Genomic DNA, 13,585 nt, shown 5'->3' with positions numbered 1-13,585 from the left:
TTGATCGCCGGTGAGAGCTGTCTTCATCCTTCATCACCCTGGACTGCGGATGCAGACCCTCTTCATGTATTGTACAGTAAAGCATGAAGCACAGGCCAAGTTGCCATTCTCAGCAGATCCTGGTGCACTACACACAGTGGCACATTTACACACATTTGCACGCATCACGGTGCTGCTTGTGCTCGCCTGCTGAATGAGGCTTTGAGGTCGTGTGGGTGTGACCCGCCGCTTTTCTGAATGAAGTCTCAGTTGCAGGAGAGTGCGTGCGCACGTGTGTGTGTGTGTGTGTGTGTGTGTGTGTGTTTGGTGTATGTGTGTTAGCGTGCCTGGGTCAGAGACACCGAATGTCACAATGCAGCTTTCATCCTGCAGGGGAGAAGGAGAATGAGGGCATTAACCAGGAGAAGAGCTACACCTCTTAGCACAGCCACCACTCCCTGAATACAGAATGAGAGAGAGAGAGAGAGAGAGAGGGAAGGAGAGTGAGTGAGTGAGGTTAGTAAGGGAGAAAGAAGGAGGGGGGGTGGGGGAGATGAGGGGGGGGGGGTTGGAAAGAACAAGCACAGAGGACGCAGGTTAATGGGGGACAAATGCAAGAGGAGGAAATGAGAGCGAGGGGGGGTACGGGACAGTCATGGCAGAGTTCTCCGGGGAGGATGATGGAGAGAAGGGCCACAGTGTCTGGTCTCAGGATAGCTGGCTGGTTTTAATTAACTCTGCGGAGAGCACAGGCAGATGTTTCAGCCAGGCCCAGACTGGCAGGCTGAAGCCGTCGCATCACATTCCATCTCAGTCCATTCCACAGTTGTCATGACGGTCACCGCAAGACAGTTTCACTTAACCACAACAGCACCACAGTGTAACACAACTACATCCATGCCATAGAGCACATTTACTTGGATTGAAAATTGTATTTAAAGCACAAAAACAATACATAAATGAATACACAGACAGCTCATGAACCTAACAATATATCATTTTGGATGCTTTAATATCCAGACCAGGCTTTGACTTCCAGACTCAAGTTTCCCATTTTAGTATGGTGATTTTCGTACGGTACAGTGTCAGTGATTAAGAAGAGGCCAGTGGCCCCCTGGCCTTTTTAAAGGGCCTTGAAAATGCCAGCCGGCCCCTAATGGCCCCATTTACTGGGGAACATAAATCTTCCGGCAGTCACCTGCTGGGGACCCCCAGACCCCCCGTCCAGCGTCCTATTATGCCCTGCGTCAGTGGCTAACAAGGCCCCCCTGATTGGATAATGAATTCCACAGGGAGAGGGAGGGGTGCAGGGTGCCGGGGATGACCCTCTCCGCTCCCCCGCTGGGTTTTAGCGCTGATCCCCACCCTTGCCGGGGAGAGAAAGGCCTCTGTGGCGGCGAGTTGCTCTTTACGTGGTGTGGAAGGTCACAGTGGCGCTGCTCTTCACACCGCCTCCCATTCATCATGTAATTAGTCCACTAGTGGCTTCCCTCTCCACTCAGAGTCACGCCTCATTTGCAAAGACTATTTCAGGGGTCTCTTTCCTCTTACTAACAAGCCAATGTTCATTAAGTTGGCAAAGTGTGATCATTTCTGACAAGTTGTACTAATTTTGGTGCTAATATCAATTTTTTAAACATTGCATTTGTTCATACTCCTGTTATTATTTTGGAGGGTTTAAAGGGTTAACATACTTCTACTTGTGGATCAACTTAAAAGTAGTTAAGCCCTATCGGCATGATGTGTTTGCTGTAAGAGGCCTCGATGACTCTCCTCTCCTCTTAGTCATCGGAGAAATTAAAACTTCCTGTATGGCGCTTGTTCACTTACTGGAAACCACTCAAACTCAAGCAAGGTCTGACATCAGCGAAATGCATCAAGTCTCTTAGGTAAATATTAGAGTGACCCTACTGCAACCCCAGAATAGTTGTGTAATTACACCAGTGTTCCCACAAATCAGCCGTGTGAGCGAAGTGCCAGGGCTCACTATGACACTTTTGGCCCGACTCGAAACAGGAGAACTTGATAAGAAAACCAGATTCATCGGCATTCTGTGCATAGCACATTTAAAATGCCATTTCAGTGATGTGTTTCATTGTTTATTCAGCAGAGGTCAGCAAGAGGCTGCCAGCGTCGTGTCCTTGGATACATGCGTGTGTTTTTCTCCTCATGTGTGTCTCATGGAAGACTCTCAGACTGTATCTTCACTCATGCATTGGCCATGTATGTTATGTAAAAAGCTCTGTGTTATATAAGACAGAGACAGGAGAACTGGGCCAAAGCCAGACATGCTAGCCTCCATACATTCACGCCCCTCCTTCACTGTCAGTGCTTTCCTCAGCATCTTAGCACCAAGACATGGGCCACCATTGGCTCCTTTTGAGTCACTATGAGCGTGTTTCTACCCATGACCAGGAGAAACAAGCTCTCGTGTGTTGGTGTTGAACAGCATCCATCCATCGCCATGTTCACTAATCGCACATCCCTTTCCCCCCTTCTTGCCAGCGGCAAACAGCACCGCCCACATCATACATAGCCTCATGCGATGACTCTCAATGTTGTAAACAAACAAATGATTTCCTGTTTAGATTGAGATTCAACAAAACAAAGCCCAATGTTGATATTTAGTTTTTTGAGACAACAACAAGAAAAAAAAATCATGGCTAATGCACAGTGATAGACACAGCTGCTAATTAAAATGAGTTTTGGAGGCAGCTAATTAAAACAGGGAGTCAGACGATGAGTATTTAGCCATCCGAATTAAAGCCCTGGAAAGATGAGCACAATCCACTAAAGCCCTAATGAAACAGGGGGAATGAGCGTGCCATATCAGAGAGCTTCTTTTTAATTATTCATCTCAGGCAATGGCAAACGCAGGACCTTTCCATCTCCATTCTAATGAACCCATTAAGATTAAGGTTTTATTAGCTCTGTATGAAGTTTAAAGGGAGCTTTGTGCATGATTTCATAGCTCTTTTGCACATCATTTGAAGTGATTTCTTTGCCTTTCGACAGTGGGTACTGCTTTGTGTTTCATTTGCCTTATTACAGTATGTGCTGTTGTACCACAATGGCAGTCCAGCGTTGTGCTGCCAGTTGTACTTTGGTTAATGTTCATGTTACAGCTATGTACAAAAAAACAGCCGACAGCTTTCCTTTTTAATAACTGTAATTTAATATGCTGTCGCTGCAGCTATTCATAAATCAGTCCTTGAGCCGACAATGATTACTCTGGTTTATGTGCATGCGGTCACATTAACCCAAGCATTTGCTGTGCACATGCGCACGTCTCTGTACACAGACATATGCACAATGAGGTTTGAAGGCCTCCAGCTACAGAAGCCTAGAAACAAGTGGCCACCACATGAGTCTCAGAGTGCGGCCCATAGCCACGTCGGTGTCGGCTCACGTCGTCTTGTGCTACTCTACACCAAAAAAAAAAAACTAAATGGGATGAGAGGAGACGAGAGGATCCCCTCTGCAGTAAGCAGGAGGTCTTATCTGCTCACACAGACGCGCACACACACACACACACACACACACACACACACACACACACACACACACACACACACACACACACACACACACACACACACACACACAGCCCACCACTACCACCAGCAGATGACCCTGTTGAGCACTCGTGCCCCGAGGTCCAGTCTGTAGCAGACGGGTGGGGGAGATGGGCTTTATGTGCCTCTGAGGCCTGTTGGAGGGATGCCTGGCCTGCCGCAGCAGTAGCAGCAGCAGAGTCTGTGGAGAACGTTGAGGGGAACATGATGTTCCTGCCGTGCCGTCACAGAGGCACACAGTGGCTGAGCCCACAGAGGAACTCAAAGGGACACAGTGGAGAGCCATACTGCCTTGTCACAAACAGTTGCACACATTCTGTGCAGAATTTTGGGATTGTTCCCTCTCTCACACACACACACTGTTCGTCTTCTCTCTCTGTCTTCTCTCTCTTTTCTCTGTCTCATAACTCTTTCTCTGTTTCTCTCTCATCTCTCTTTCCTATAATCATCTGTTAACATTCAATGCCCACATGCGCGTATAATTACAAAGACAATAATGACTGAATTTGAAACAGAGCTTGAGTTTATTGTCTAGTCAGATAGACTGACGTCAATGGCAGTTTTACTGGACATATGTTCAGGAACTCTTCCTTTGTCTGGCCAGATTGATATTTAGAGGAAATAGGAAAGGTGTTTAAAAAGGTCAGCAGTTTTTTAATCCAAGCCATGATTGGTATATGGTGGTTTTATGTACATCCTCCACTTTGTTCTTCTTCTGCATGTGCTATCAATCTGAGCCTAGGTTGGTTTCAGAGATAAAACACTGGCATACGGTTTTCTTCTCCATTTAAAGATTAATGAAAACAGACAGTGGAGTCTTTGGTCTTTGTCTTGTCCCGCTTTTGATCGCTATATCCTTCGGATATGCTTTGTAGTACAGGAGTTACTCGCCATTCTGATTGGCTGTCAGCAGGTCAGTCAAACAGCCCTCCAAACCTTTTTGGACATTCTTTATTGTATCAGTCTGTGGGCACAGCACTCATTCATGTGATCAGTAGCCTGCATCTAAGGGAAGTTTTTTCATGAAACCGATATGATTCTTTTCTCATCAAGCCCTAAGCTGAGACGGCCATGCTTAAATCTCTCCTGGAAATCAGTTGCATACTCTGTTGTAAGTAAACCCACAACTATGCGGTACTTTTTTTTTTTTAAAGGCGGCTTGGGATTATCCCTTTAGCCATAACATTTCCCATGGTAGGGTAGATAGAAGTGGAGAGATGTGGTTCGCTCCTGTTGGGCTTTCAGTTTCTGGGCCAAGCGATCACCGTGGCCTCTCAGCAGGTCAGTCAGTGGGGCGCATTAAGAGATTTGCTCTGTAGGTCCTCTGGCCCTGCTTGACTCCATATATTTTTAATAACGTCTGTACTCAGGGTTAAATTGAGAGAGACGTGGAGCAAGGAGAGAGAGGAAGGGGAGAGGCAGCCGCGTCTGTGGAGTTTGGGAGCCTTTTTTTGGGGAGCCCCTGGAGGACTCATCAGAGAGGGAGCTCTGGGCTTCGGTCCAAAGACAATTCTGGCAGTGGCCTGTACAGACCCAAAATGCAGTGATTAGCCCGGCCTCATTTTAAAGAGCCCAGTCCCTGCTGTGAAAATGGGCACCAACACAGATCAGGTCTTAGCAGCCTGATTTCGAATGTCAATTTTATAATGAGGCTAATTAGAGCGATAGCCGTCTCGATGAATACGGCAATAAGTAGTAGTTCATAAGTGATTTGCTAGTAAAACAGAGCGCCTTGTGTTTTTAATGAGCAGATAATAGTGAGAACACTAATGTAATCACATAGTTGTAGTTACCCGTAAGTGATGGTGAGCTACAGATTGGGGAAAGCGACTGTGAGTGATTGTTGTCGTGAAATTCGATCTGGATTGCTTCAACATGGTCTGCAAGAGTAATGATAATTGAGTGTGGTGATGCTGTGGGCTTTGTGCGTGCAGCAGTTCTCAGAAACCTCACAAATGAGAGCTAATGTGAGTTTGACATGAAGAATAGAGTTACACATTCGCGTCTCGAGGCGCATAAAGAAAGTTTACACTAGTCTTACGTTGACGTTAATTGTCGAGGGAGTAAAGCATTTTCAGCATGCCCTCTTTTCCTTTCTTGGTAATTGACTTAGCGAAATTTTCCTCAGCATCTTTTTTTTGGACATCATATCCTTATTGTGCCATAATTGTTATATGATTTGTGTACTTTCCTTGAAAACAGTCATCTGAAGCTTCTGTTGTTTCGTTGTGCGTAGTGTATTCCATGTATGAGACCCTTTACTCCACTCCTGAGTCAATCTTTACAACACACACTGAAGGCGGTCTGAGTCAATCTTTACAACGTACACTGAAGGCGGTGTGCTTGTTAGCGGCCGCAGTTGAGTTGGGCTGCTAAAGCCATCGGCCGTGTCCTGGAGGCCAGATGCCGAGCATAGCTCTGGAGTGTGTTTGTATCACCCCCTTGTCCGTCCGTCCTGAGAACGCGGCCTGAGAGACAGGTTCCCCCAGACGAAAGCCTGCGCTTCATCATACCAGAACCATGTTGCTCACTGAGGACTGAGGGAAAACCCCTGTCAGCATAGGGAAAGCATCTGTGTGTGTTTGTGTGTGTGTGTGTGTGTGTGTGTGTTTAATGTGTCTGTGTATGTGAGCATTGCAACCATCTGTGTGTGTGTGTGTGTGTGTTGTGTGTGTAATGTGTGAGTGCGTGTCTGTGTGTGGTTGTTTGTGACATTAAACTTGTTTTAGAGCAGTGTGGGCCTCCAGATGTGTAAACAGAGACGGGAACAATGTCGGTCCGTGACACAGGGGTCTTTCTCATAGCCGGAGAGGGCCGGACTCAGCAGGTGTCTGTGCCTGCAGCACTGTTAGCTCAGAGGCCATGTGCTGAGGCCTGTTTTGGGATATAGAGATGCTCTTCACATTTAAGATTAGACTCACTGGAAACTGGAAAGAAGGGAATGGCTGCTCCCAGGAGACTTCATCCCCCATCCTGTTTGTCAGAAATACCACTGCTTGCTCACACACAAAAATGCACATGCAATGTGTGTTACAATGCATGTGTGAGTGTGTATACACACACACACACACATACACACACACACACACACACACATTGCCTTACTACAGAATTCACTTTATCAGATAGTCCGCATCCCACAAATTGAAAAAGAAAAGGCTTGATCTGGAGTTCCCAGGGATTTTTTGAAGAAGTAGGCTGGACTGTTCGGGAATTTCCACAGGGGAGGCAGATGGAAAACTGTCTTCAGAAAAGACTGTTGCAGAAAATAGCCCACCGTCTGATGTGGAAACTTAATTATGCCTTGTTTGTCAAGGACAAACAGTAGAGGCTGAAATTCTTGGAAATAGCAAGGTGTCAACCTATTATCTGGAATCGGAAAAACAACAGAACTCACACTCTCACATTTGCTCACATTTTTACATATATTTAGGGGGGTTTTGTTCCCAGCTAAAAAGCTCTTAGCATCTTGGCTTTGTGACGTCACTTTTCTGCTGGGCCAGTGTCCTGTTCCTCTCACAAACACCAGGAGAGAGGAAGGCAGTGGATGGGGGAGTATGAGGTTGATGATACACAGGGGAACTTGTTGAGCAATGTTGCCAGGAAATGTAGTGTTGTTTTAGTGGTGATGTTCGGGCACTTTCCCTTTGATATTGGGCAAGTGATTTTTATCTGGAGATATTTAATCATCAGAGGGCAGCTTGCTGCAATCATCCAATCCGAAAGTTAATAACCGGTCATGTGATTACCCAGCAGCATTGCTCAACAAGTTGCTCCATGCATCATCACCTGTGGACTAACTCCAGATATGGGCTTCAGGCTGGGCCAAGCAGGACGGGTTACTCAAAATGCCTTAACTATTAATGTCTCCCAAATGGCTTTTAAAGGAATGTCTTTAGAACGGAATGAGAATTTAATATGGCCTTGAATTTGCCTTGTAAAATGCTTGTTGAGGAGAAGAAATGGAAAGCATGTTGCTTGGTGAAATGTATGAGGGGAATGAAATAATAATCTTACTAAATCTTTTCTTTTCAGCTCGATCCACAGACAGTGCAGTCCAAGAATTGGCACATGGATGTGATTGAGATGAATGGGGTAAGTCTGCATGTAATTTAGTTCAAAATGGAAGGCATCTTGTCTTCATGTTCCTGTAGTCTTATGATTAACTATCATTCTCCTGCTTGAAGTATGAAAGAGTTCCAGGAGGGTGCATCGAGCGTGAGGCGTTTTTGGAAACGTCAAATTGAAGTAGTCATTCTTTCTCACCATCATCCTCATAGTTCTCATAGCTCACAAGTGACAGGAAGAGTGATTTAACAACGTTAAATACCCCCCTCCTCCTTCTCCTACACACACACACACACACACACACACACACACACACACACACACACACACACACACACACACACACACACACACAGACATGGCAACGGCAAAGTGATCAAAAGCAAAGAACAAAAAGTAGGGAAAAAAACCTTTGTGTGAAGTCCTTGTCACACTGTGCATGTGACTGACTCTCTCACCCCCCACCCCTTCCCTCTACTCTGCCTCATTTCCCACAGATCAAAGTGGAGTTCTCCATGAAGTTCTCCAGTCGGGACCTGAGCTTGAAGCGGACTCCCTCTAAGAAGCAGAGCGGGGTCTTTGGGGTCAAAATCAGTGTCGTAACAAAGTAAGCAAGACTTGCACCTTTCAATTTGACCACTTTAAACCATTTTCTCCCTTATTGTAGCATATTGAATGTTGCTAGCAGCTAACCATCTTTATCTCCAACCTCCATGCTGCGTTTCTGCCCAGGCGCGAGCGCTCCAAGGTGCCTTACATCGTCCGGCAGTGCATTGAGGAGGTGGAGAAAAGGGGCATCGAGGAAGTGGGCATCTACAGAATCTCCGGGGTGGCCACGGACATCCAGGCCCTCAAGGCAGCATTTGACACCAGTAAGAGCCTCACCACTATTTAGTCTTCATCCTCAGCGGTCTTTAGTAGCCATCATCACCATCTGTCATAGTTAAAATTAGTATAGTTAATTATCATCATGTTATTATTATCATTATTGTTTCAAACTTAATTTATGTCCCCAAAAGACCCATGAAGAGAAAAGCCCCTCGTAATTATTAGCACCGAGGCAGAACAATAAATACTAGTCCAGAATATATCAAATGACTCAAAACAGCACATTCCATGAGATGTAACACATTGTAATAAAGTGATTGTAGGGAGTTAACACTCGGGTTGTGTTGAGGCCTGCTCATTGTCAGAGCTGAGAGGAAGTAGCTGAAGTGTACTTCTGGGACTGTGTTGTGCAGCTCACAGCTTCAGCTCCTTTTCTCTCATTTTCACTAGCAGATGAAGAGGGTGTGGAGTGAACGAAAGGGATGGAGAGAGAGAGAGAGAGAGAGAGAATTCCTTGTTTTCTCTTCTCCCTCCCCTTCTTGTCCTCCCTCTCTCTCTCCCTCCCTCTCTGGGGTCCCACCGGTGGGCCTGTCACACTAGGCCTGCGCCACATGTCTGAATTCGGGGCGGTGTGTGGGAAAGAGCAGGCAGGCAGGCAGGCAGGGCCGACTTGACTTGCTCCAGCTGTCAGCTGTGCCTGATGACCTGCCTGCCTCTGTTATGGCCCAATAAAAACACAGCGAGGCCAACGGCACAGGAAATGTACCATGAGTGGCAAAATGGGTCCAAGCTGTAACAAAATATTATGTCATATAAAAACCTGGGGCTCGATTAACCCCGGTCGGAATAAAGAAAACAGCTCAATTTAACGGTTCAGTTTGTCTCATAATGGCTGCATACTCTCGGCTAATGTCAACTCACCCATGCTTCCTTCTTTCTTTTTTCTCCTCTTCTCTTTCTCTCTCTTTTCTTTCTCCTTTCTCTTCCCTTCTTTCTTTTCTCTCCTCTGTTGTTTCTTCTCTGTCCTCTGCTTGGCTCTTTCCTGTCCTGCCCCTGCATAGATACCAAAGACATCCTGGTGATGCTGAGTGACATGGACATCAATGCCATCGCAGGGACCCTGAAGCTGTACTTCCGTGAACTCCCGGAGCCTCTGCTCACTGACCGCCTCTACCCGGCCTTCATGGAGGGCATAGGTATGGCTCACCCCAATAACAGCTCTCAGCGCAGGGGGCAAAGGTGCATCTGGAGACACATCTGTGTGCAGTTTAATGTTGGGGAAATGAGCGCTTACAAGAGGCCAAGGGTCAGGACCAATGGGGCTAAAGGGTCAGGATTGGTTTTGAGAGATTAACTGGGTGTCTGTGTGTGTGTGTCTGTGTGTGTGTGTGTGTGTGTACTGTATGTGTGTGTGTGTGTGTATGTGTGTGTGTCGGTGTGTGTGCGCCGGTGTGTGTGCCACTTTCTGTTACTGAAGAACCAGTTATTGCCTGGAGTTTGGAGATGTGTTTGTAATGTGTGGGGGGTCAGAATTAAGTCCTAAGCCTGTAGTCACATGTGTGAGGACGCATTCTGCTATCAACTTTGGTTTCTAAATGCAACCTGTGATGAGGTAGAACATCAGAGGAGGTAGAGGGAAATAAAAGGTTGACATGTGTTGATGGATTCACCTGAGCTGAGTCTCCTCTTCTCTCCTCCTCTCTCCTTTTCTCCTCTCTTCCTCTCCTGTCTTCCTCTCTTCTTCTCTCCTCCTGTCCTCTATTGTCCTCTGCAGCGCTGTCTGACCCTGCTGCCAAGGAGAACTGCATGATGCACCTTCTGCGCTCGCTGCCCGACCCCAACCTCATCACCTTCCTCACCCTGCTGGAGCACCTGAAAAGGTACGTTTTCTACACACAAACACACACACGCACACATACACACTCTCACACACATACACACACGTGCAAGTATGCAGGCACAAACACAAAACCAACACAGGCACACATGCACACAGATATATGTGAATACAGACACATTAGTGGTTTGCAGTCCATGTCCTCATGATGAAGTCTATGACATAATAATGATACAGTTGCAGTTGTGTTGACTGGTAGTTGACTCATACAGTAGTAGTGGTATCCACACACACAAGGCGGTCATGTGGCCTAAAAGAGGTTGCCAGTTGAGCTCTTTTTCATCCTGTGGTTGCCAGGAGCTCTCTGGTCCTTTTCTTTTGACTCCCCTCCACCGTGATGTTTAGCGTTTCATACACTCTGTTGGAACCACGGGGGGAAAAGCTGCAGTTGCAATCATCTGTCCACAGGCCCTCAGGTCAGGATAGCAGGCCGAGCAGAGGCTCACGTGTCTGGGCCAGCAGAGCCCTCTCTGCTTTAAAACAGAATCATGGGTCTGGGAACATAGGAACGGGCCCTGCCAAAAGCTTTATAGAACTTTCTAATACATTTAGTCATTTAGCTGACACTTTAAACCAAAGCAACTTATAAAAAAGGAAACAATCAAGGTATGGTGTGACTAGGACATGTTAGTGCAGCAATAAGTACTACTCGCATAGAATAGTACTTATTGCTGCACTAACATGTCCTAGTAATAAGTCTTAAGTACAGTAGGTAGAGCTCAACTACTTTGTCTCTTAGTAAAAGCCAAAGAAACCCCTTTTGGGTACATTTTACTAACTGTGCTTAGCAGAACCAAAAAACAGGCCCTGTGGACTTTTTACCTTTCTCAGTATCAGTATCAGGACCTGGTTTGCACTTGGAGACAGCTGTGGAGTTGTGGGTCTGCTAAAGACTTTTAGGCGTCCTCAAGCACTTAACATGTCAACAGTCGAACTGGAGTGAGGAAGGAATAACAAAAGAAATGAAAACTGAGAAACTGACGTTACCCAGAAAGCGTTTTTCCCCCTCCTCTGATAGTGCGTTCTCTGCCGTATGAGTCTAGTCATCAGAATGTGCTGCTGGAGGTGGCTGAGTGTCTGACTGGGTGTGAGAGCTGCCTCCTGCTCTCCTCCCTCTCACTAGCTGTAATTGTAGTTTCACACATCTAGAGAGAGCACCTTTGCCCTCAATGCAGTTATTGGTATGTTACAAGACAAGGTCGACTGTGGACACCTGCTGGGCAGTTTGATAATTGCAGGCTTGTTTGATTTGTGTGTGAGCAAACATCTCGGAGGAGGACGGATGACTATGAATGAAGGAATGATTGAATATATCATTTGTATTTTTGAAATTTAAATTGGTGTATTCCTTAAATAATTATAACACTAAAACAAATAACACTGCTGCATCAAATGTTCAAAAGTTCTGTGAATGTTATATTCAGTGCAACACCATAGTACAAAGAAAATATTATGTGATTATTACAGAAAATTGTAAAGTAAAAATAGTTTAATATTTAAAATTGCCTTTTGGGATATCCATTGTCAAAAATAATGTCAACAGATTTGTTGTTGTTTGATGATACTGTTCAATTTGAAAACATCCTGTGATATTTTCAGCACCACTATAGTTTTTGGTTGATGTTCAACTTCAGTAATTTAAAAACTATTATTAAAAAATAAAATTATTATTCTGATAATTCAAACAAACATCTGCATGTCTGAAGTTCAGCTCTTTTCACTGCTGTGTTGAGTTTGTCATTGTTATGTCTGAGTCTGACCGGAGGTTTTGATTGGCTGTTCCAGAGTGGCCGAGAAGGAGCCCATCAACAAGATGTCGCTGCATAATCTGGCCACGGTGTTCGGCCCCACCCTGCTGCGGCCCTCAGAGGCCGAGAGCAGCAAGGGCCACGTCACCCTGGCCTCCGACATCTGGTCACACGACGTCATGGCACAGGTGAGGAACAAATGGATGGACAGAAGCCTGTGTGTGTGTGTGTGTGTGTGTTATGAAAGAGAGAGAAAAGAAAGAGAGAGAGAATGAGAATGTGTTTACTGTATTTTCAGTTCAGTTCAGTTATATTTTTATGCCACCATAACATAACAGTACATTAAGGCACTTTACAGAGCCCAGCTTCAACATGAACCTTGTTTTGTCGAGTGAGTGAGTGAGTGAGTGAGTCTTTACATTACATTTGCAGGTGAGCATATATGTAGGACAGAGAGAGGGAGTCGGAGAGATTTGGAGGGAAGGACAGGAAGACAGACAGACAGATAGAAAAAGATGTGGGGTGGGAGTTAGTACGTGTTTATGTGACCGCTCGGTCCCACAAGCTGAGAGGGCAGTCTCTGACCCTGCTCCAAATAATCCCACAGCTGTATTTAGACTTTTGGGAAATTTGGCTCTCCCAACACACACACACACACAGACACACACACACACACACACACAGACTTGTCATCATACATGCTGTCTCATTGTCTGACACCCACACCCACCCATACAGTAATGGTAACAGACAAGAACGGTTTAACATGTTTAGCTTATGTCTACTGTTGCTTTTGACACCCATGTAAAACTCTATGAAAGGGAAAGACATGGAACTGAAGTTCTTACTGTGTCCTACTATAACTGCTGCAGTTCTAGATGATACAGTGTTCTGATGGAAAGGTTGTTCAGAGGAATGTGCTATAGATAGCAGGTGATTTGACTCATGAATCAAGTGCAGATTGATGATGGTGTATTCCGGAGATGGGGATCTGGAAAGATAATCTTATTTGAACAGGAAGTGGTGAGCGCTCTCTCCAGGAGATTTAGTTGCCAAAAAGAAGCATTGAAGCCAAATGTGCTGTGAGGGACTTGTTTACAATTATCGCCGTATATGATCTTTGAAGTTAGTTTGTCACGAATGAAGCCATAGTCCATCTTTGTCTTGTGGCTTAGTGTCGTTAGGGCAGGAAAGGACATGTCTGCATGAATAGAAAATGTAACACATGTGCAATACTAACACTGTACTGTATGTGTCATAGTAAAGTCCTCAACAGGAAGTTAAGACTCACTGGTGGCTTGTCCTATAAATGTCTGATGCTTTTTTTCACAGCCGTGGGAAATATGTCAGTGTTGTGATACGGGCTCTCTCACAGACGGCCCAGTCAGTCAGATTGCAGATCAGTCAGATATACTCACTTGTGTCACTAAATTAAATAGCATTGAAGGCTGATTGGAGCGGCAAGAGCCAATAAATGAAAATAAAAAATG

At 45.5% G+C, this 13,585-nt stretch overlaps 1 protein-coding gene across 4 annotated transcripts in view; it reads left to right on the top strand.

The window, feature by feature from the left end:
• Positions 1-13,585, top strand: part of abr (ABR activator of RhoGEF and GTPase) — a 138,661-nt gene that overhangs the window by 122,974 nt on the left and 2,102 nt on the right. For all 4 annotated transcript variants that reach the window (XM_076274762.1, XM_076274763.1, XM_076274764.1 and 1 more), the window contains 6 exons: positions 7,590-7,649; positions 8,120-8,229; positions 8,355-8,494; positions 9,512-9,646; positions 10,225-10,330; positions 12,133-12,283. In XM_076274762.1, the coding sequence (XP_076130877.1) occupies positions 7,590-7,649; positions 8,120-8,229; positions 8,355-8,494; positions 9,512-9,646; positions 10,225-10,330; positions 12,133-12,283 (702 nt within the window). The remainder of the gene's footprint in view (positions 1-7,589; positions 7,650-8,119; positions 8,230-8,354; positions 8,495-9,511; positions 9,647-10,224; positions 10,331-12,132; positions 12,284-13,585) is intronic.

Source organism: Alosa pseudoharengus, unplaced genomic scaffold (assembly GCF_046254945.1).
Source record: "Alosa pseudoharengus isolate Yale_2024_CS ecotype anadromous, Long Island Sound unplaced genomic scaffold, YU_APseudo_1.1 YU_APseudo_1.1_scf_8, whole genome shotgun sequence".
NCBI classification, from domain to species: domain Eukaryota; kingdom Metazoa; phylum Chordata; class Actinopteri; order Clupeiformes; family Clupeidae; genus Alosa; species Alosa pseudoharengus.
This window is presented reverse-complemented; position numbering and strand designations above follow the sequence as displayed.